This window comes from Manacus candei, unplaced genomic scaffold, assembly GCF_025592945.1.
Source record: "Manacus candei isolate 608988 ecotype Guabito, Panama unplaced genomic scaffold, ASM2559294v1 h1tg000019l, whole genome shotgun sequence".
Lineage (NCBI taxonomy): Eukaryota > Metazoa > Chordata > Aves > Passeriformes > Pipridae > Manacus > Manacus candei.
Genome location: NW_026138067.1, coordinates 6,221,361 through 6,241,405, shown reverse-complemented (window position 1 = coordinate 6,241,405; position 20,045 = coordinate 6,221,361). Strand labels below are relative to the sequence as shown.

Genomic DNA, 20,045 nt, shown 5'->3' with positions numbered 1-20,045 from the left:
CTTTCACAGAAAATACTAAGTATTCATTGGCCAGGGAGAAACAGTAGGAAAGTGACTATTTTAGGTTGGCAGTTCAGGCAGTGAGGTGGTGCCGGAACTTCTGCTTCAGAGTGAAGTCTCTTTGTCAACATATACTGAAAATTTTGTTGAGGCTGTTCCACATCAAATCATTAAATATCCATTGAAGTAGGCATGTGAACTTGACTGCTCTACCCCCCATGACTGCACACGATCAAATGAACCTCTGACTTCGCTACCCACTTTCCTCACTTAACAAAGGTCACTTCATTTATACAAAGTGAAACTTTTGCGCCTGAGACATGTTCAGATCCCTGGCAGCCCAGCTATTCAGGTGCCTATCTACATGTTGGGAAAAGTGGGTTCACTGCCTTAGCAGCAGCAGAGATTCAGATTATAGCCCCATTCTGGTGCCCACCTGGACCTCTTCTGTCCTCACTCTCTAATGTTTGCAATTGCTCTCTTACTTTGACTTCCCTCTTGCATCTTTATTCCTCAGCTCTTCATCTGAGTAATCATATTGTTGAAACTCAACTGTTCCTGGCTCATCAATGCCATTGTAATTAGCAAACCAGAGTTCCTGCCTGAATTCCCATCACAGTACCTTGACCCTTGTCTGTTTAACAGTTTTAAATGCAGCAGACATGGTAGGTGCATGTTGCCATTTCCTACCTGCTCAGCACTGCACAGCTGCCTCAGTAGCATTGAGGCATTTTGCTCATTGTCTCCTCTGCTTTTCCAAATGAGTTTTGACGTTTTCTGTTGCTGTGTGGTGTGATGAGTCCTAGTGGGTCTTTGTCCCACCACACAGAGATGAGGTATAAGACAAGATACTTTGGGATGAGCAGATAGAAAGGCAAATATATGGTACTGCTTTCCTACCCATCATGAGGCAAGGAACAAAGGTGACACACTGATGGGAAGGTGAATTTTTTCCAAATCTCATGTCATTTGTCAAAGTGGCTTTTTGGTAGCATGTATGTGCACTCTCTCACAGCCCTCAGAGACAATGTTCTGCCTGCTGATGCTGCTGCCACTGAACTGGAAGAGGTGAGGGAATGAAGTTGCAGGCGCTCAGCAGATTTAGGGACACGCTTGAGCAATGTCACTGCTGAGTATGCACACATAGGGTTATGGGGGAAGTGGGAAAATTCCATAGAAACCATGTCTCTGAGATGGTACAGAGCAGGTCTTTTCTCTTCCTCTGCACCAAGCTTTTAGCTAATTTTCCAGTTATCTTCATTTTACTTTCCCACCTCTCTTTCTGGGTCTATATCCTGAAACACAAAAGGTGCATCTCCTCGCTGAGGTCACGCCAGCCCTGCGTGTGAAACCCACTGCAGAAGGCCCTATTTTCCCTTTCTCCTGGCCCTCAGAAGGACCCCTATGGGGCAGGGAGGCATGAGGGGCCAGCCCAACCTGGGGGCTGCTGCCAGGGCTGGATGGGGCCAAAGGCAGTTGTGCAGGCAGTGGTACCAGAGGTGTGGGAGCACAGGCCTAGTGGGGCAGATGGAGCAAGGCATCTGCTACCGAAATCTTCACATGGACCTTGACACACACCCATAGCTTCCTCCTCAGGCCAGAGTGCTCTCCAAGTGGTGTTGTGGGGGTGGGGGGAGCTCTGTTTCGATCCTAAGGGCTGTGTGTCCAAATCGTATTCTGAGAAACAGCTCGGGCACAGTTCCTGATGGACAGTGTCCTCTGGGGGTGGCTCAGCCCCATGACCCCAGAGTTGACCCTGCTGTCTCAACTGAGGAAAGTGTGACACTTGAACCACCAAGTGCTGCACTCTGACAGCCACTCTGCACAGGCAGGACTCTCAGGCTCCCTGGACATGGCTGTAGGGAGCTCAGGTCACCCTTGGGCTCCCCAGCCTCTTGTGTGGAGAGCTCAGGTCACACTTGGTTTCCTCAAATGCAGGTACAAAGAGCTTGGGTTACCTTTGGGTATCACAAGGCAATGAAGGGCCACATTTTCAAAACATCCCAGCATGTTGCAAACCCCTAGGTGCGTAGGCCAGCCTGGAGCAAGTGCCATGAGAACCCTGCCAGACCCCCCTGTAAGCCTGGCTCTGCTTTCCCTGGGCAGAGTCCAGAGCAGAAGGGGCCTGATGCCAGTGCTCTGCCCCCATCCAGCTCACTGAGCCACAGGAGAGGTGGGAGGTGGAGCAGCCAGGGGCACTGAAGGCAGTTCCAGTGTCTGTTTAAAGAGCACGTTGTGGTGTGTGTTTAGGGCCATTTGGAGATAACTGGTGCTCTGGAAGCAGAGGGGGCAGGGAAATACTCTCAGGCAAGAGCAACTTTCTGCGTTGAGGCCTCACTCTCACCTTCTGGGCTGGCATGCCACCCCAAAAACAGGCTCAGCAGAAGCTTTTGATCAAGGGGGGAAAAGTCGTGAATGATGACCTCTCTGTGGTGGCTGATGTGTATGTGGAAGATGGAGTGGTGCAGCAGGTGGGACCAAACTTAAACCCAGAGCCCTCGACTGGACTCATTGTGCTGGATGCAACCAACAAGCTGGTGATCCCTGGGGGCATCGATACTCACACACACATGGAGTTCCCTTTTATGGGTAGCAGGTCAAAAGATGACTTCTATACTGGAACCAAGGTGGGTGCACATATGTGTGTCTGTGCATGCATTTGGGCTTTCTCAGATCTGTCTGCTGGTTATTTGGTATTACTTCTAAATGAGAAAGAAGAGTGTGAATCAAGCACAGGCAATTGTTACTGTCCCTTGACCAGGATATTGTCATAAGAAAGAAGTTGGAGTACTCAGAGGTTCACCTTCAACTAGTATGTTACTTAGGTTCCTTCAGAAACTAATCTGGCTGAGGGTGACAAGTGTTAAAGGCAGGCATTTACCCTCAACGTGCATTGGTACATGCATCAAGCTTTATACTTTTCTGAGCAAAGATTAACTAAAGCAACAGTTTAATTCCCCACCATCATTGGAGCACTTCTCTGGTAATCTGTTGTTTCTCCTCTGTTAGCATAGGGGAATGCACACTTTTCTTCTGTCATTCTCTTTGGAGCTTAGTGTGTCTCTCAGTGCAAGTCCAGTTCAAATAAACTTTCTGGAGTTACCTAATTTCTCTCAGTTTTACCCTTGGTATGTTGGGGGTTTTTTTAGCTTTTTAGCTGATCTCGTTATATTCCCTGCATGTGAACAGAGTATCAATTCCTCACATTAACAGTATTATGCATCATCTCTATACAGTTAAAATACAGAGCTCCCCAAAATTTTTAAGGCACTTTTCTAAAAGCTTTGCTGTGAAGGTTGAAATCTTTGCTCACAGAAGGGATCACATTGCCCTGCTTGGCTTGTCTGGTAGCCAGCACCTTTAGAGGGCTTTTATATCCTGTTCCTTTCACAGCAGAACTGGGGTTTGCTAAAAAGCAGAAAGTAATTGTTTTTTGAATAACTTTTTGAGATACTGGACAGGGAAGCTGTGAAAAAGAGACTACATATACAAAACAGAGTGTCCAGATAGTCTCTTTGGTGCCTACAAGAAGAAGATTCTAGATCCAGCTTAGTGATCAGATATCTAGTTAGATATTGTGGACCTTCTTAATCCAGGTCAAAGTGTGGAAAGCATTCAGAGCTATTCACTGAAGGTCATTATCTGACAAATATTTTGGCAAGAAATTCAGGGAGACAGTTGTGTTAAAACTATTGCAAAATATGCTACAATGATTAGCTAAGATTTACTCATTCAGTTAAATAAGTAAAGGCACCTCTCTTTACAAAGAGAGGAGAAAAGATATTGGGGATAAAAAAAGTCTTTTAGTGGAGTTGTGGAATCCATGACATCTTTTTTTCTTGAAGTCTATAAATATTCTTTAATTCTAAATCCTGTTTAACAAATTAGATGGTCTTGTTGAAAAATATTTGACAGTTTGAAGAACTTTTCTTGGAGAAAATGTTTTACTGAATTCATCACAGATTTTCAAATACTTATGTCACTCTCCCAACCTCTTATTTTGCAAAATATGCTGACATATTTACAATTTTGCTTCTGAGTACTAAGTGAACTGCAGGAGGGAAGAGACTGATCTAGAAAGAGTAATAATATAGCATGAATTTAAACTATGTATATTTTGATTTGAAGTGGTTTGCAAAGGAATATTGTTCAGAGCAATAGAGAGAACTTCCCTTGCTAATTTGCAAGAGAGCAAAAATTTCAGAAAAGTAATTTCTATATTGAATCAATTTCTGTTATTCAAGAATCTGATTTCTCCGAGTAATTGATAAAAATCCTTCAAAGTAAAAAAAAAGTAATAATTCAATTTTCCATTAAGGAGAGTAAAAAATTATTAGTTAAAAGCAATTTTTGATTCTCATGCATTCATAAAGTAAGGGGGGGGGGTATTTATTTAATTACTTGAAAATATTTATATGAAATATGTAACTACCTCATTCTATTTAAAAATCTGCTATACAGTTTCACTAAATGATATCCTGCCACTAATAAAAATAACTGTAAAACACTTTTACAATCCTGTTGGTGTTAGACAAGAGTTTGGGAATTTTCACAGTATATGTTCAAACTGAATTGGTTTTGGTTTATTGATTGTGTATCTGCCCTTTAATACTTCCCTGTCACACAGGCTTGCTTTATGGCCTATATAGGTTCTGAGGAAGCATTTCTCAAGTTGACCTTGGTCTTCTGGTGCTCTTCTTTCTCTGTGATTCCACACACTTAAGGAAACTCAGTGATGCATGAATGCTACAGGCTCATCTCCAAATCTAGGATAAGTTTTTGTACATGTGCGAAAGCTTTTCCTTTCAGTCTGAGAATTTCACTGTGATTCTCCTGAATACCTTTTGAGAACATCTTTCTCAAAGCAGATGAAATTAATCTCCACAATCATTTTGCAAGTTCAGACTTCACTCAGGGAAACTCTTCAGTGGCTTTTGGCTTTCCAGTGTATCAAGATTAATTGCTGCACAGGGAGTTGGAGAGGGTGGGAGGAAATTTGCATTCTCTTGATTGCTAAATATTGACTTTCTTCTTTTCAGGCTGCTATAGCAGGAGGGACCACTATGATCATCGACTTTGCCATCCCTCAGAAAGGCTGTTCTCTTACTGAGGCCTTTGATACATGGAAAAGCTGGGCAGACCCTAAAGTCTGCTGTGATTATTCACTGCACGTGGCGGTTACATGGTGGAGCAACAAGGTAGAAACTAGAGCTGATTATCAGTTCCATGAATTGGTATCACACCTGCTTTGAATTAGTCCTCATGTGCTAAATATAGCTTGCTGGCAGTGTAATGGTTAGCATTTTTGTGAGTAAAAACAGCATTTGAAATAGCCCACACCATTCTAAAAGTGCACATATTTAAAAAACTAAAGAAAGTCTGCAGATAGTCTATATTTTTGGATAATACTGCGCAAAGGTAAAGGTAGCAGTTGTGCAAGACCAAGACTAGGCAGACCAGAGGGGGAAAGGTTTCTGCAATAATTTTGCCTTTTTTCACTTGAACACTTGAAATTTTATGTTCCTGTTGAGTCTTGGTAGTTTGTATTTGGGTTTTTTTTAATAAGGTACTGAAAAATATGGTACTTTACTTCATTTGTAAAGGAAGATTTCTATTCCTGGGTAACTGCAGTAACATCCCCTTAAAGTAAAGCAGGACTGGAGAAAATAGTAAATTGAATGTGAGATTATCTAAAAAACCTTTTTGGAATTTATATATGGGAGACTCATCCCTGTTGAGTGAATGTTTGCTAATAACCTGGAAGCTTTACTGAATTAATTAATTTTTCAGGTGCTTGATATCTATCTGAATGTGCCCCATGTTTTACAAGATCACTTTGGATTCTCAGAGAACTATGCATCAGTACACGGATATATTAAGTCATTTCCATTTTTAAATAAGAGTACCAAAGTCTTCACTCTGCAAACAACACATCTTTGATATTCTGTATGCTGAGCGCTAAAATAGGCTGACCACAACTTCTAGCTTAAAGCAAAGACATAAAATAAATTCTCCAGTGAAGTTTGAGTAATGTACATTTGAAACAGCCTTGGTAGAGAACAGTGAAGTACTGAAAAATCCAATAAAACTAGAGAAGTGTAAATCAATTAAATGTTCTGGTCTATATTAAGAATTTAAATGTTTTTAAAGGCCATGATTGAAAGAAATAAAAAGGTCTAATATTTTGTAGCTGTAAAGGACCTGGGTGAAGAAGACTAATATTTCATGCCCTTCTGATTAGCTCTCATCTCCTCAGGATTTAAAGTATTGATTAAAAGCATACATTCTTTACAATACCTTCCCTTTTTTATAGTAAATAGGGAAGAAGAGAACAAATGACATGCCTCTCTATATTTGTGCCAGAGCAGGGCCTTTATTTGATAATTCCCACTTAAAATATGCTCTCATTCCTTCTCTGGACAAATTAAAAAAAATTCCTTGAGTTTTATATAAATCTCTCCTTTCTTGGGCAGATCCAACCAGATTATTAAAGAGCAGATGAAAAGTAAAAAAAAAAAAAAAAGTACTTTTTGAAAGGAATTAATCCCATGGAAATTGTAATAGCATTACAGATTCATGTCAATTACTGTCACCATCATTTTACTGGGAAGGGAGAGCCAAAGTTACATAATGTTGTTACAGCTAACCAGCTGAGCAAGAAGCCTTTGGACTAAAATCTGTGTCTTTCTTTCTTTGGGACATAATGTTTTGCTGGGCTTCATAAACCCTAGCAGAAGCAGGGCATATTATCAAGGACTGCATACAAGCAAAAAAACAAACCAAAAACCAAAACCCACAAACAAACACACACACACACTCCAGGAAAAACAAAACAAACAGACAAAACAGGCTTGCATTTAGCATTTTGGAACCATTTTGTTTGACAACAAAATATTTCAAAAGGCTGTGTGTTGTTTAGAGTTAGGACAAAGCTCTAAGAGATGAGATCTTTTCTGTCATTCTGTTGTTTGCCAGAAGCTGAAGCCTACTACAATCCAATTTTCAAAATCAGTTTTGCACAAATGTATATGTTGTGTGAGTTGGATACATTGACTGTAATATTGGACTGGGTGTTTTCAACATCAGGAGGTTTATTTGGAATAAAATTCTGCTTCAGTATCTTTTGCAAAAAGTATTCCCTTCATGCTATTCGCTTGTGCCTCCAATATCTGCACTGCCATGCTACTCATTTATATACTTTGAGAATTAATTTATTACAAGAAGAATAGTAGAAGTAATTCTTTACCTATGTGACTTGGGCTGCTTATACTGAACATATGTTTGATGAGTGAGTGAAGGCTCACCCTTCACACTTACAATTTCTTCATACAAGGTTACTAACATGTAAAAGATAATTGCTGTATTCTGAAAATTGCTGACTGTTTTTCAGGTGAAGGAAGAAATGAAACATCTTGTTCAAAACAAAGGAGTCAACTCCTTCAAGATGTTTATGGCCTATAAAGACATATACATGGTCAATGATGAGGAGTTATTTGCAGCCTTTTCCTGCTGCAAGGAGCTTGGAGCAGTTGCTCAAGTCCATGCCGAGAATGGGGAGCTAATTGCACAGGTGCACATATGACATTTCTTTCGTCGAAGTCAGGAACATAGATGGTCCCAACCCTAGGTCTCTCCAAACATAGTCAGCTTATCTAACAGGAACAAATCCAGAAGTAAGGACAAAGTTTCACTGGCAGGGCATGAAAGTCTCAACATCTCTCTATGTGTAATTAGCCTCACTTCACACTTGCCACTGTCAGTGCTATGTGGAGGCACTGAGAGTATAACTGTCCTGGTTATACTAGATACCAGTTATAACTATAGTGGCTATACTAGAATAGTTTCTTCAACTATTCTTGTCAACAGTGCTTTGACTCTGGCCCAGGCCCCAAAATGAAAATTAAGTTATTGCTAAATAATCTCAAATCAGCAAATCTTGGGCTACTGAAATATAGTAGGGACAAAATCTTATGCCTCTTAAAACCTAGGAGTTTTCAGAGGCTCTGAATATGTATCTTTGTGTTTAGTAAGGACTTTTCCTTTTTCTTTTTTTTTTTTTTCTTTTTTAGCTGTGGGGGTTACTACTGTAACACAGTTACTGGCTGTGATCATTGAAGAGCACATACTGAGAGAGGAGTAGGGTTTTCAAAAGTGGTGATTTACCCCTGCAAGCTAGTGAATCTGAATTTACTTAGCTATTCTGAGACCTGCGTTTATTGAGATATATTGGATTTCAGATAAAACAACAATAATTTATCTAGGAAAAAATTGTAACTGCCTTGTTGGTTTTTTTCCCTTGAACTGGTTGCAATGGGTGGTTTAGAATCCATTTGACTGGCAGCACGTTCATGAATCCATGGCTACACTTTATTTGACTCTTACATGTTTTTGTGTGGTGTTCAGGGTGCAAAGAAGATGCTGGCAATGGGAATAACTGGCCCTGAGGGTCACGAGCTGTGTCGTCCTGAAGAGGTGGAGGCTGAAGCTACACAAAGAGCAATTACCATAGCAAATGCTGTAAACTGCCCCCTTTATGTAGTCCATGTAATGAGTAAATCTTCAGCAAGGGTGATAAGTAATGCACGAAGAGAAGGTAAAAGTCCTAATCCTTTTATGCTTGGACAGTGACACTGGAGAAGGGGTCATGGAAAACCAAACACAGCATTGGTGTCCTACTTGTCATGAGTGCCATAGCCTCAGAACATGGGTGAATTTCTTGGAGTGGGATGTCAAAACTGTGTGTGTGTTCTTGGGCTCAAGGGGAGCAGTGTGGAATAACAGCAACTGGAATTAAGACTTTCCTTTCTCTCCAGAGCAAACTGTTTTCTCTTCATACTGTACCTCCCAGGTCAAAGTGAGGGCCAGGACAGCACTATTGCATTAGAAATTATGTCACCAGTCCAAGGCAATAAATGCTCTGCTATTGCCCCCCATTGAGTCTGCAAGACTTTATCCACTATTTAGTTGAGACATTCTACGACAGTGACCATACCATATTTTTACAGACAGTGCCATGATATGACTACAACTCCTATTCACTGGTCATTTAGAAGTTATGGTGATGATGACAATGCCTGAAAGCCTCAATTGCCTGTAGTGCAGGGTTTCTCAGGTTTGCATTGCTGCATTCATAAATAGGTCTGGTCAGCCAAGGGAGCCTGACCTTTTTGACCATCTGTTGGACAGAGTAGAAACAGCCTGAAGGCTGTAAATGTTTAGGATGTTTTATCTCCTTATCTATAAGTTCATCCAGAGCAGCCTGTGGAACTACAGCACATGAGGAGACTATGAGGTGGAAGGAACAGGAAAGAAGCCTGTGATTTGTAAAACCTAAAACTTTATGGAATATCTGTCCTCATTATCTTTTTACATCTTTTTTGCTTCATTTTTACATCTTTTGCATTTACAACTTGTTTTCACCTGACCTAGCATGAATTGCATACCGACCTCATTTTCCTTACTTCTTGACTTTAGATAGTGCCTTCACAGGGGGCATAGATTATTAATATTAAAATGTAGAGTATGAGAGCTTGGTGAATCAAAGCCAGTGTGATGTCGTTGTGTTCATATAGATGGATATGTTTATGCAGAATATGTGTTAACTATGACTTCTAGTAAGACTTAGAAGTAATTCAAGTTTATAAAAGAACTCGTCAGAATGTATTTTACAAGCACATTTTTTAGTACTGTGCTATATTAGATTCCTCCACTAGATGACAGTGCTGCTGGGAATGTGGATTATATCCATCAGTGCATGGTTATTTGTATGTTCACAGGCATGGTGTGAACATTAACTACAAGAAGCTGTTACAACAGTTAAAATACCCGGCTTAAAGATGAAACACTGGCTGTGAACACAAAAGGGATAAGATAGAAGATGGTGTTTTATAATACATTATTCAAGTACAGAATTTTATGCTGACAGTAAATACTGTAAAATACTCTTAAGTATGTGTTATAAGAATAACCTGCAGTGCCAGTTTGATAACTGATGATAGGTATCTGATTCTTTGATATGTAAGAAGATGAAATTGGGACAACTTATGCTTATTGTGGTGCAAATTGTATTTTGTAGCTTCCTGGGCTGATGTAGTCAGAATCATTAATGCTTACCTTTGTGCACAGCAACATATAACATTTCTTCATAGTTAATATCTATTTGCATAGAAATGTATTGTTTAGAAAACAGAAATCTCAAAAACAGAAATTTCAAAAGGTAAATAAAGGTAGTTACAAGAATGATCATTTTTAATGAGACTGATCTGTATAAATTTTGGCAATTAGAAGTTCATTATTGTTGGTTTCAATAGAAGTTATTTTCCATTCTTTGGTGAAAAGTGATAGTAGAAAACAATGAGTTCCAGACAAAAAAAAAAAAATTCTCAAACTATTATATGAATGACATAAACAAAACTCAAATATTTTGATGAAAGACATTCAACTGGGACAGATTAAAACCACAGGAATGTGAAAACTGTGCAAACTCTTAAAATACTGGAAAGCTCTCAAACATTTGAAAAAAATAACTCTAATAGAGTTTATTCATCTTTCCAAGATTATTTCTCCATGTCTTGATGCTAGCTTCCTGCTATTTACAATTGTGACATTTTTCTTGGTCCTTTCCAAGCACTTAGCATGAAGAACAATATGTGTGTGCATATTCATCCCCGCCCTTGTTGGAGGAAGATTGCTATCCCTTTCCAATTCCATCACTGACCTCAGAAGGAGGGTCTTCAGTCAGTGAAATCTATTTTCTGAGTGACAGTGTGATACCAGAACTGAAGCATTGCTTCTCGAGTTCTATGGGTGGTGATTCTCCTAGTCAAAAATGTAAGTCAGAGCCCAATTCTTTGTCTCTCATTTAGACACACAAGGTGAGAAATAATTTTAGAGACCAAAGGCCTGATACATCTTGCTGAACACAGTAGGCATAGTTCTGTTGTCTTCTATGACCTATAGTTCAGATCTTAAAGGCTAAAATCAGTTATACAGACTGTAAAGGGATAGTAGTTCTTATTCTAGATTAAACAAACTTTAAGAGAATCAGATGAGTGAAAGTCTTTCCTTCTCCCCTCCATGCCAAACTTCATTATCTATGTCTGCTCTGATCTCCAGCAACACCACTCACTGAAGGAAACCTCCAGACTGTAGCAGCAAGTTTTTCATGTACATCAGTAGTAGCTGCTGAATATTCAACTGAAAATCCAAAATTCCCACACTGTGACTATGTTGGAGAGGGACAGGCTAACTCCTGACCCCATCCTGTTCTTTCTTGGGCACCCTACCAGACTGTTTGTAAAAGCAGTGGTTCATCAGTTCTCCACTGAGAGGGCAAAGACAGCCTCTCTGTGAGAACTGTCCTTGCTTGTGTCAGTGGGCTGTTTCTTCATCCATGTGTGAAACATGATCTTGAATCTTGATAGATTAGGTAGAGGAACTGTATTCTTTTACAGAAGGGCAGTCTGATATATCTGTATGCATGACAGTCTTATTCTCTTAAGCGGAAAACAAAAAGGATCATCATCCTGCTATTGTATAAAATCTTCACTACAATGAGAAGAGAGGGCTGTAGAGCACTTGTCAGGCAGTGCAGCTCCTTCTCTTCTTTGGACTAGGTGAGGTGAACTTAATGGGACCCTGTCACCCTTTCCTTCCACCAGAACTGCCTATGCAGAAAGCAAGGCTAATCAAATATGATTTAGGGATAGATGATTTATACTGTCTCCTCCTAAAAAATGCTTTCAGTCTTAAGTGCATGAAAGGCTGGAGACCATAGAATCACAGAATGGTTTGTGTTGGAAGGGACCTTAAAGATCATCTAGTATAATGATTAAAGATTATATCCCTTTGCTCATTTAGCTGTGCTGTTACAGCCAGGGAAGTGAGAATTTCTAGTGAAGATCAGAAGTGGAGAGCAAAATCTTGCTAAAAAAGTCAACCTTTAAAAATGTTTTTCCTTTTCTAAAAACTGCATACAAAAATATGTACTTGGCCAGATTCCAAGAAGTTTGCTTAGATTTACAAGGTCAGTTCCTACCGTCAGTCACAGATTAGGTCTCCTCTTAGTGAGAGGAAGGGCATCTCCATACTTGAGGGTATACAGACTCTGAAGCTGATTCTGAGCACAGGAGTGCAACTGAAAATGCCAACTTTTTAGCTGTCTCATGCAGGACATCTCAGGTCCAGACTGTATAAAGCCTAACTGGTGCAATGCTGTGCCTGATTTAATAAACCCTGCCTTGCAGTTCTGCACCTTTCAGAGCATAGCTTGTAAGTGAGTATCCTTGCCCCATATGACTTTAAGTGCTTCTAAAATTTCTACTGGACTAAGAACATACAGATCAGATTTTCAAGCTTTTAAATGTTTTTTGGTGTTTATCAATATTGTAGCTCTTTGTGAGTTCTGATAGGTGGTAAAATATATTGCAGTTGAATGTTCTCTTTTATATAGTAATCTATGTGAAAATAAATCTTGCTAGCCAGTTTGGGCATCTGATGAAGAAGTCGCCACATCCAGAGCTATTTCTCAGCATCTCAGAAATGTCAGCAAGACCAAACAGCAGAACACTTTCCAGTTTGGGGTTTTTTTTTTTTTTTGAATGCAGGAAAACACAACAAGTGGAAAGACCCGATTTATTGCTGCATTACTCTACTTTTATGCCTATAGGCAGAAGTCAGTCAAGCTTGAATAACCTTAATGCAGAATATCCTTGTTGCCAATCGGGCTAAAAGAGTCTCAGTGCGGAATTTCCTTGTTATTTGGATTAAAGCAGAGTCTTGATATTATTTTATCCTTCAGTCTGGCTAGTCATGGTCCAAATTAAATGCGAGAAATTTCTCAGTCAGCAGAACTGTCCAGAGGTAGTCTATTGAAACTACAATGTTCAGACTCAAAATCACTTGTGGAAAAAACTCTACTCTTCCCACTCATGGGAACAAAGGAATCTGGTCAAGTCAAATTCTGACTGCAGAAATCAGCTGTGGTACATGAGTTAGAATCAACTAAGCATATCCAACTGGGAGATTGGAAACTTCCTTTCGCTTTGATGTTGTGAAACTGAGATAAGAAAATTATTTATGGAAGCTAAAAACTCAGTCTTTTACTGCCATTTCAACTTTAATCATTTATAGATATATCCTAATGATTCATAGTACAGGTTTACTTTGAATAGAAGTTTCTTCAGCTTGTTTGGATGCAGTAGGAGAGACACACACACACTTCCCCCCCTCTTCCCTTTCTCCTGGCTTTGATCATAAAAAATCTGCCAAAAGCCTAATATGTAAATATGATAGAGTAATTACATATACCTGAATTTTTCTCTCTATACCTCCATTTGTGGTAACCTACCCTCAAATACAGTTCTTGGAGTTGCCCAGGGAAGGCCAAGATCTCCTGCAGGAGCTCTGCATTAGGAAAACACTGATCTGCCTCAAACCCCCTCATTGAATGAGTGGTCATATCACTTCCACACCTGGCTTCATAGTCAGTGCTTTAAGACCTGAACATAAGATGCAAAAACAAATAAATCACTGCCTAAATCATGATTTTAAGTCTAAAAGAGAGTCCAATGTACAATCTGCAAAGGTTTGCTTTGTCGCTTTCCAACAGTACCATGAATGTGTGACTTAGGCACAGAAAGATAGAGAAAGGTCACTTGTATTACCAAGCAATTACCAGCTGAGGCCTTGCTGGGGTAATGCAGTGGTAGTTTTAATAAAAACTGAGCCTGGAGTGAAATCTGGGATCCATAGCAAAATGCCCACAGTCTGCAGGGAACAAGGGAGGGAGAAGACTCTTGTGGGGATCCAGCACAGGCTGCCTTTAACCAGAACCAAGCAGCCTATGAATGGATGTGGAAGGTCCCAGCTCACTCTGGTTCTGTAGTGATCATTGCAGTTGGGGGCATTGCCACCTGCCAGCTACAGAATGGCAAAGTGGCTGGACAACTTCCTCAGGGAGTGAAACACCTTGTTCTGACGAGTTTCAAACCCATTTTACCCAGGAGGAAAAAATAGTTAAAATATGTTAGCTCTGTCCAAGGGCTAACAGGCAGTGTGGGTTGGTGTCCTCTTCCTAGGAAACTAAAATACTGTGCAACAAAGGATTAAAGATTAAAATTTGGGACATAACTTTTAAAATTAAATTATTTATAATTTTTGATTTGGGAAGTGTTTTTATACTTTTCAGTTTATGTCTAGTGCCATATTGTTCTTCCTGGCACAATTGTAGCCTGATGATTAAAAGTAACACCTTGCAAAGTCTATATGTTGTATGTATTAACTTACATTGTTATATTGTCGGTAATTTCAGAGCACCAAGTAGGTGCTACCAAGTATATGAATCTTGAACATAATTAATGCAACTGAGGACATTGGAACGGTGTTCCTTTTGAAATCTCAATCACATGTCTTGTAAACAATGTGTAGAACCCATTATAATATATATGTCAACAATTTAATTAAAAAACTTGCCCAAGCAATGTTCTTATAAGGAAATATATTGTAATATCACCAGCAGAATATTCAGAACAAAGATTCTGTGTTATAGCTTAGTTTATTATGTCCTTCCATATGATGGTGTTTAATTTGAAACACTCATTCAAATTTAAATTCATTGCCCCCAAAAAGATCCTCAACAGAAAAAATACAAGGTGTGCATTTTTATGTTGTTTGATGATGACACCATTGCTTTACATTTTTCAGGAAAGGTGGTTTATGGGGAGCCTATTGCTGCTAGTCTTGGCACTGATGGCACCAACTACTGGAATAAAGACTGGGCTCATGCTGCAGCATATGTGATGGGACCTCCACTGAGACCTGATCCATCTACTCCTGGTTTCCTCATGAACTTACTGGCCAAGTAAGCAGATGAACAGTGACAGCTGATACTCAAGTGCACAGCAAATTCTATCTGGATTATATAATAGCTGGTTGATGCTCTGGAGATTTTCTAAGTACAGAATGTTACATTATCAGGAAGGAGAAATAGAAGGTGAAGCCATAGAAGAAAAACATTTCTGTTTCCAGATTTTGTTTCTCTGAACTCTTGTGGCCTTCTGTCCCCATGTGATTGTATTCAATAAGCCTTGCCTTGCTAATACTGCAGCAAAAATTGCAACATGCCCAGGAGGACAGTAAGGCTGTAAGTCAGTGGGAAATGTTTAAAAAGTGAGGTCACATCTAAGTTTTCTGGGTTTTGTTGTCAGCTACCTTTTTCACTTGAAATTTGAATGTCGCACAAAAATAAGCCTGCTAACTTCTGAAAGTACATATAAGTTATGCACTTCATAAAATCTCTGTCAGAAGGAGGTAAAAAAAGAAATATCTTTCAGACACCTGCAGTTAATAAGATGTGTGGTTTGCTGGTATTTCATTAACAATTAAGGTTAACTCCACAAAAGGGTTGAATTTGACCAAAGAGCCTGTGAAGGTGTGCCTGAACACTCAGTGATTGTTGTGTGGATCTGTAGTAATTTCACAGGGCATATGGAGTGGCACAGACTAAAATTGCCCAAAATGAGGATGAAACTAAGCTGCTTGCTCTGGGCAAAGTGGAACAGTACTCCACTTGTGGGACACCTTTGACATATCCAGAGTAAAAATGTTAGTGTTGGTGCTTGGTTTCTTCCCAGGGGTTTCTGAAGAGGAAACTTCATAGGGGAACTGTCTGTTAGTGTGGAGCTGCTCTTGGAGGATGGAACTGAAGACAGGCTGGCAGGGCATATTGTTTTTTCCTTGAAGGATATTTTCCTATATGCCACTGTCTGGTACATGCTTTGATTCATAATGAACTTTGTTTCTCTGTAGTGATGACCTATCTGCGACAGGGACTGACAATTGCACCTTTGACACGTGCCAGAAAGCTCTGGGAAAAGATGACTTCACAAAAATCCCTAATGGAGTGAATGGTGTGGAAGACAGAATGTCAGTCATATGGGAAAAAGGCGTTGTAAGTATATCAAAATGTCAGAACATGGAGGTAGCCGATTTCTCCAAAAAAATATAATCTCTCAGCAGTTTTTATCTGTCCATTTTTATCAAGTTTGTTTATCATAGGTTAACTCATTTTATTGAAGACTGTAACAGAGTCATTACTAACTCTCATTTTATGGTCCTGGAAGATGGAATAAGATTCTTGGTGCTTAAAATATATCACTAAAGAATCATTTCTATCATTCAGCAGTAAGGCATTGCTATTGTTTCAGTGGTAGTGCACAGTACAATTCCTTGCAGCATTTTTTTCAACTGATGAAATGAAAATAAAAAGAAAGATATACCCACAGTTTCAGTTTGATCAGCACTGTATTTTTTCCTCTTTGATCTCTCTCAAACCTAGCTGTTGGAGGAGTTTCTTCACTGGGTATGTGCCTCTCAACTTCTAATTTGGGTTTTAAGAAATGCTTCTTTAATGTGTGCCTCAGCTGTGTGATATGATGAAATGAGCACTTTCAGATCTCACTGATTTCAGATTCTCAGCATCAACACAAGAATGCTCAGTGCTTTTCAGGACCATGTTTGATTTGGGGGACGTGAGGCAATCTGTTGAGGGATCTGCTGCATACTGGGTGTTATGATTTTTCTGGCTAATAAAAAACTGTTCAGTTCTGAAGGCTCTAGTTCTATTTAATATTAAGTTCTCTTGTGGTAATGAAGTCATGTTGATAATGCACTGTGAAGCATATTACACTGGTCACAGCAGAATTATCTACCCCACACATTGGTAAGCATTTGCTCCATGATCTCTCTTGTTTATTGTTTTTGGGATGTTTTATACAAAGGACACACATTTATGCCTATGTTCAGGTGTGGCATAGCTCTAGTGTGATTTTTTATGACATAAACTGAAATTTAACTTCGTAGGAAAGTGAGACATGAATATGTACATCAGTGTGGCTTTTGAACAGTGTATCCTGTTGGGCAAGACAGTTTTTAAAGAAGTTCTTCAATCGGTATTATCCTCCCTTTTTTCACTTGTAAAATATTACACAACTGTGTAATGTTTGTCTGAGAGCTTCCTCCCTTCCCACACACCATTATTTAGAAGAGTAGTGTTCAGCATTTTCATTATGCTTTTCTTCTCAGATGACTGCTCACAGACATACAAACATGTTTTTGTGACGTTCTGATTCCTAGACATTCTGACTATGCACAATATTACTGCCAGCGTAGATGGCTTTCCAAGCAAACAACAGTCATGGACACTGGATTAAATTAATTACATAGCACTGGACAGTCCCAAGACACATATATATCCGTTATGATTTTCCATTTTACTGATGTATCACATCAGCAAATCTGTTTCTTATACTACTTGATTTCAACATTTACTGAACAGAACTATCCTCTCTGTTATTGCTGAAGAAATTTGCAAATCAGTTTTCCTATATTACACATTGTACCTCGCCTCTTCTTCATCATCTTCTAGACTCTCCTTTATCCTGTCTCACTATTTTCCAAAACCTAGATACCTGGGACATGTTTCCTGAGGAAACTACTGAACAGGAATATGGATTTAAAGCCAACTAAAACATTTGATTTCAGTTGACGTATGACTGGATCCACAGAGCATTTGGCTTTAAAGTTGTCTTTTTTTTTTTTTTCTCTTTGCTGTGGGATAAAGTAAGATAAAGTTATGGTATTCAGTGAAAGTACATTGCAGTATGGGCATCTGAGACAAATTGTTATTTTTACTTCTTTTAAAATCTTCAGTATGACATCAAAAAAAAATTGATGTGATGTCACTCATTCTAGCTTTTTCAATAAGAGGAACAGTTTTTTCATTCCTTGTTTAAAAAAGTAATGAGTTTGGTTTTGTGTACTCTTTTGCAGTACAGTGGAAAAATGGATGAAAACAGATTTGTAGCTGTTACCAGCACAAATGCAGCAAAAATCTTTAACCTTTACCCAAGAAAGGGGAGAATTGCTGTAGGTTCTGATGCTGACATTGTAATTTGGGATCCTAAAGCTACAAGGTATGTATGGGAAATTATTTTCCCCCTATCCAACCTTTCTGCAGGAAAAAAATATCTCAAAGCCTTTGTAAAACAACAAGCCTTTCGGTGAGGTTATGATGTCTTTCAACAGCACCTCACAGGAATTAATTATAAGTTTTTTGTCTCCTACAATAGTGTATGTAAGGAGAGATCTTTAATCCCCAGATGGATTAAAAAGTATTCTCCTAGATTGCTGACTAAGTGCAAAAATTAAAAAGTCTGTACATTATGCAACCAGGGCTTGATATCCTCAGAGTAAAAATAATCATTTTGAGATTTTAGAGTAACTCTGTTCAGTGCTGGAGTATGTTTGTCTTCCTCCCACTACAAAGAGCAGGGAGAAGAGCTTGTGTTGCTGCAGGATGACCCATTAAAAGCTTGTGGTTTGAATTTACAACTACTTCAGACATATTTAAATCTGGGAAACATTTCTGAAGCTCAGTCTGTGCAGGCTTATGCTTTTATTTAAGTTTTCTGATTGTGTGCACAGTAATTCTGCTAAAATAGAGTTTGTCACACCAAGAACAGATGCACAAAAGGTGTCCTTTTGTCTCACCCTGCATGACTTGATGCCATGGTACATTTTTACTAGAAAGAGCAGTGTCTAAGAGCCTTAATTCACACAGTGTACTGTGCATTACAGCTGATTCCTGTCTTAAGGTACATTCACAGCATCAGCCAGCTCCTTGCTCAGGACACTATAAATATTTCAGGAATTATATGTCTTGAGTTTTGCTCTGGCTCTTGTGCCCGTTCTGGTCTTGTTTAAACTGCCTGGACATGGTCTGGCAGCTGGATGTCACAGAGCCAGAGCACCTGGGGAGTTGTCCCTCTTAGCTGAGGTGCCTGTGGGCTGTGTGAGTGCATCTCCACTGTTCCAGTGCTGAGCAGGATAACTTAAACCTGCAGGCACTTTAACAACTGAGTCTTACCTCTGACCACTCATGCACAGAGCAGCAGCAGCAGGTCAGGAGATGTGCTGGGCTGGTGCTTTTGTCATGGGGTCAACTTCAGGAAGCAGCGTGAGCATCCAGTGGTGCTTTCCAGCCATATTTTTTGAAAAAAATGTTGAAGACTCTGCTCATGGTTGAGGAAAGTTTTGAAACATAACTGGACATATCTGATTTTGGTGACCAAATAGATTAAAAAAAAACCCTAATCCTAGATTTACCTTACAAAACCGAAAATTTCTTGACCAATCTCCTAATTTTTTAATTTTTGATAAAGCAATTCTCATGTCAGTATACTAATGAGTACCAAAAACATGTGAGAATGTGAAGAAAAGTGTTCTTTGCCTTAAGCTGCAATGTTTGAAGACGTGGAGGTTGCTATTCAGAAGTCCCACAAAAAACTGGCAGCACCAGCAAAAGAAGTTGCAGGAGTCTCAACAACCCAAATAAACATAGAGGCCTGCCCAGTGCTGGGTCAGGGAGATTTTCATGTGCATTATGCCCTCTGGCATGTTGAGCAAGCATATTTTGAGATACCAGCAATGAGATATTTCAGGAGACTGGAGCTATGAACTCTGACTAAAAAAAACCCCTGAAGGATTGTTTTCTGACCTCACTTCTGCTCTGCCTGGGGACAAATAAATCTAGAAGGATAGCAGAGTTCTGACAATGTTCTCAAGGTGCTTTGTCAGCTCCTGTAGTTATCTTTTTTGCCTCCCAAACATTCCTTCTGCTTCTCTTCACTCTCTCCTGAGTACTCTAATTGCCTTTTTGCCCACTGCAGCTGTGAAGGTGCAGTTTTAATTCAAGTATTTTTTTAACATTAAACTGTATTTTCTTACTGAGCAAGCTGGTTTTAAGTTCAGACAGGGGTATTTTTCCCCCTAATCTGGCGCTGTTCCCATCGTTTATCCATTTGGCTTTGTACAATTGTGTGAACTACATGAGTAAGTGTAAATAAATCTCACTGGTGCTTGTCTATTCATTTCACCACAAATCCTGAAGAGGGCATAAACAGCCCAGCAGAAAAAAAAGAGATCTCACTAATGGACTTCAGCCATTTAAGATGTTACACAAGGTGCAGCTTCATGTGCTTTGTTGA

At 39.5% G+C, this 20,045-nt stretch overlaps 1 protein-coding gene across 3 annotated transcripts in view; it reads left to right on the top strand.

Moving 5' to 3' along the window:
• Window positions 1–2,071: 2,071 nt before the first annotated feature.
• Window positions 2,072–20,045, top strand: part of DPYS (dihydropyrimidinase) — a 33,043-nt gene continuing 15,069 nt past the window's right edge. Inside the window, exons 1-7 of one of the 3 annotated variants that reach the window (XR_007904160.1) lie at window positions 2,076–2,627; window positions 5,040–5,198; window positions 7,391–7,570; window positions 8,404–8,593; window positions 14,704–14,860; window positions 15,808–15,949; window positions 17,830–17,972. Coding sequence is in view for 2 of the 3 variants with exons in the window: in XM_051785175.1 (XP_051641135.1) it covers window positions 2,358–2,627; window positions 5,040–5,198; window positions 7,391–7,570; window positions 8,404–8,593; window positions 14,704–14,860; window positions 15,808–15,949; window positions 17,830–17,972 (1,241 nt within the window). In the remaining variant the exon portion in view is untranslated. Of the gene's footprint in view, window positions 2,628–5,039; window positions 5,199–7,390; window positions 7,571–8,403; window positions 8,594–14,703; window positions 14,861–15,807; window positions 15,950–17,829; window positions 17,973–20,045 lie in introns of all 3 variants that reach the window. The other 2 variants (XM_051785175.1, XM_051785176.1) reach the window with 2 other exon arrangements.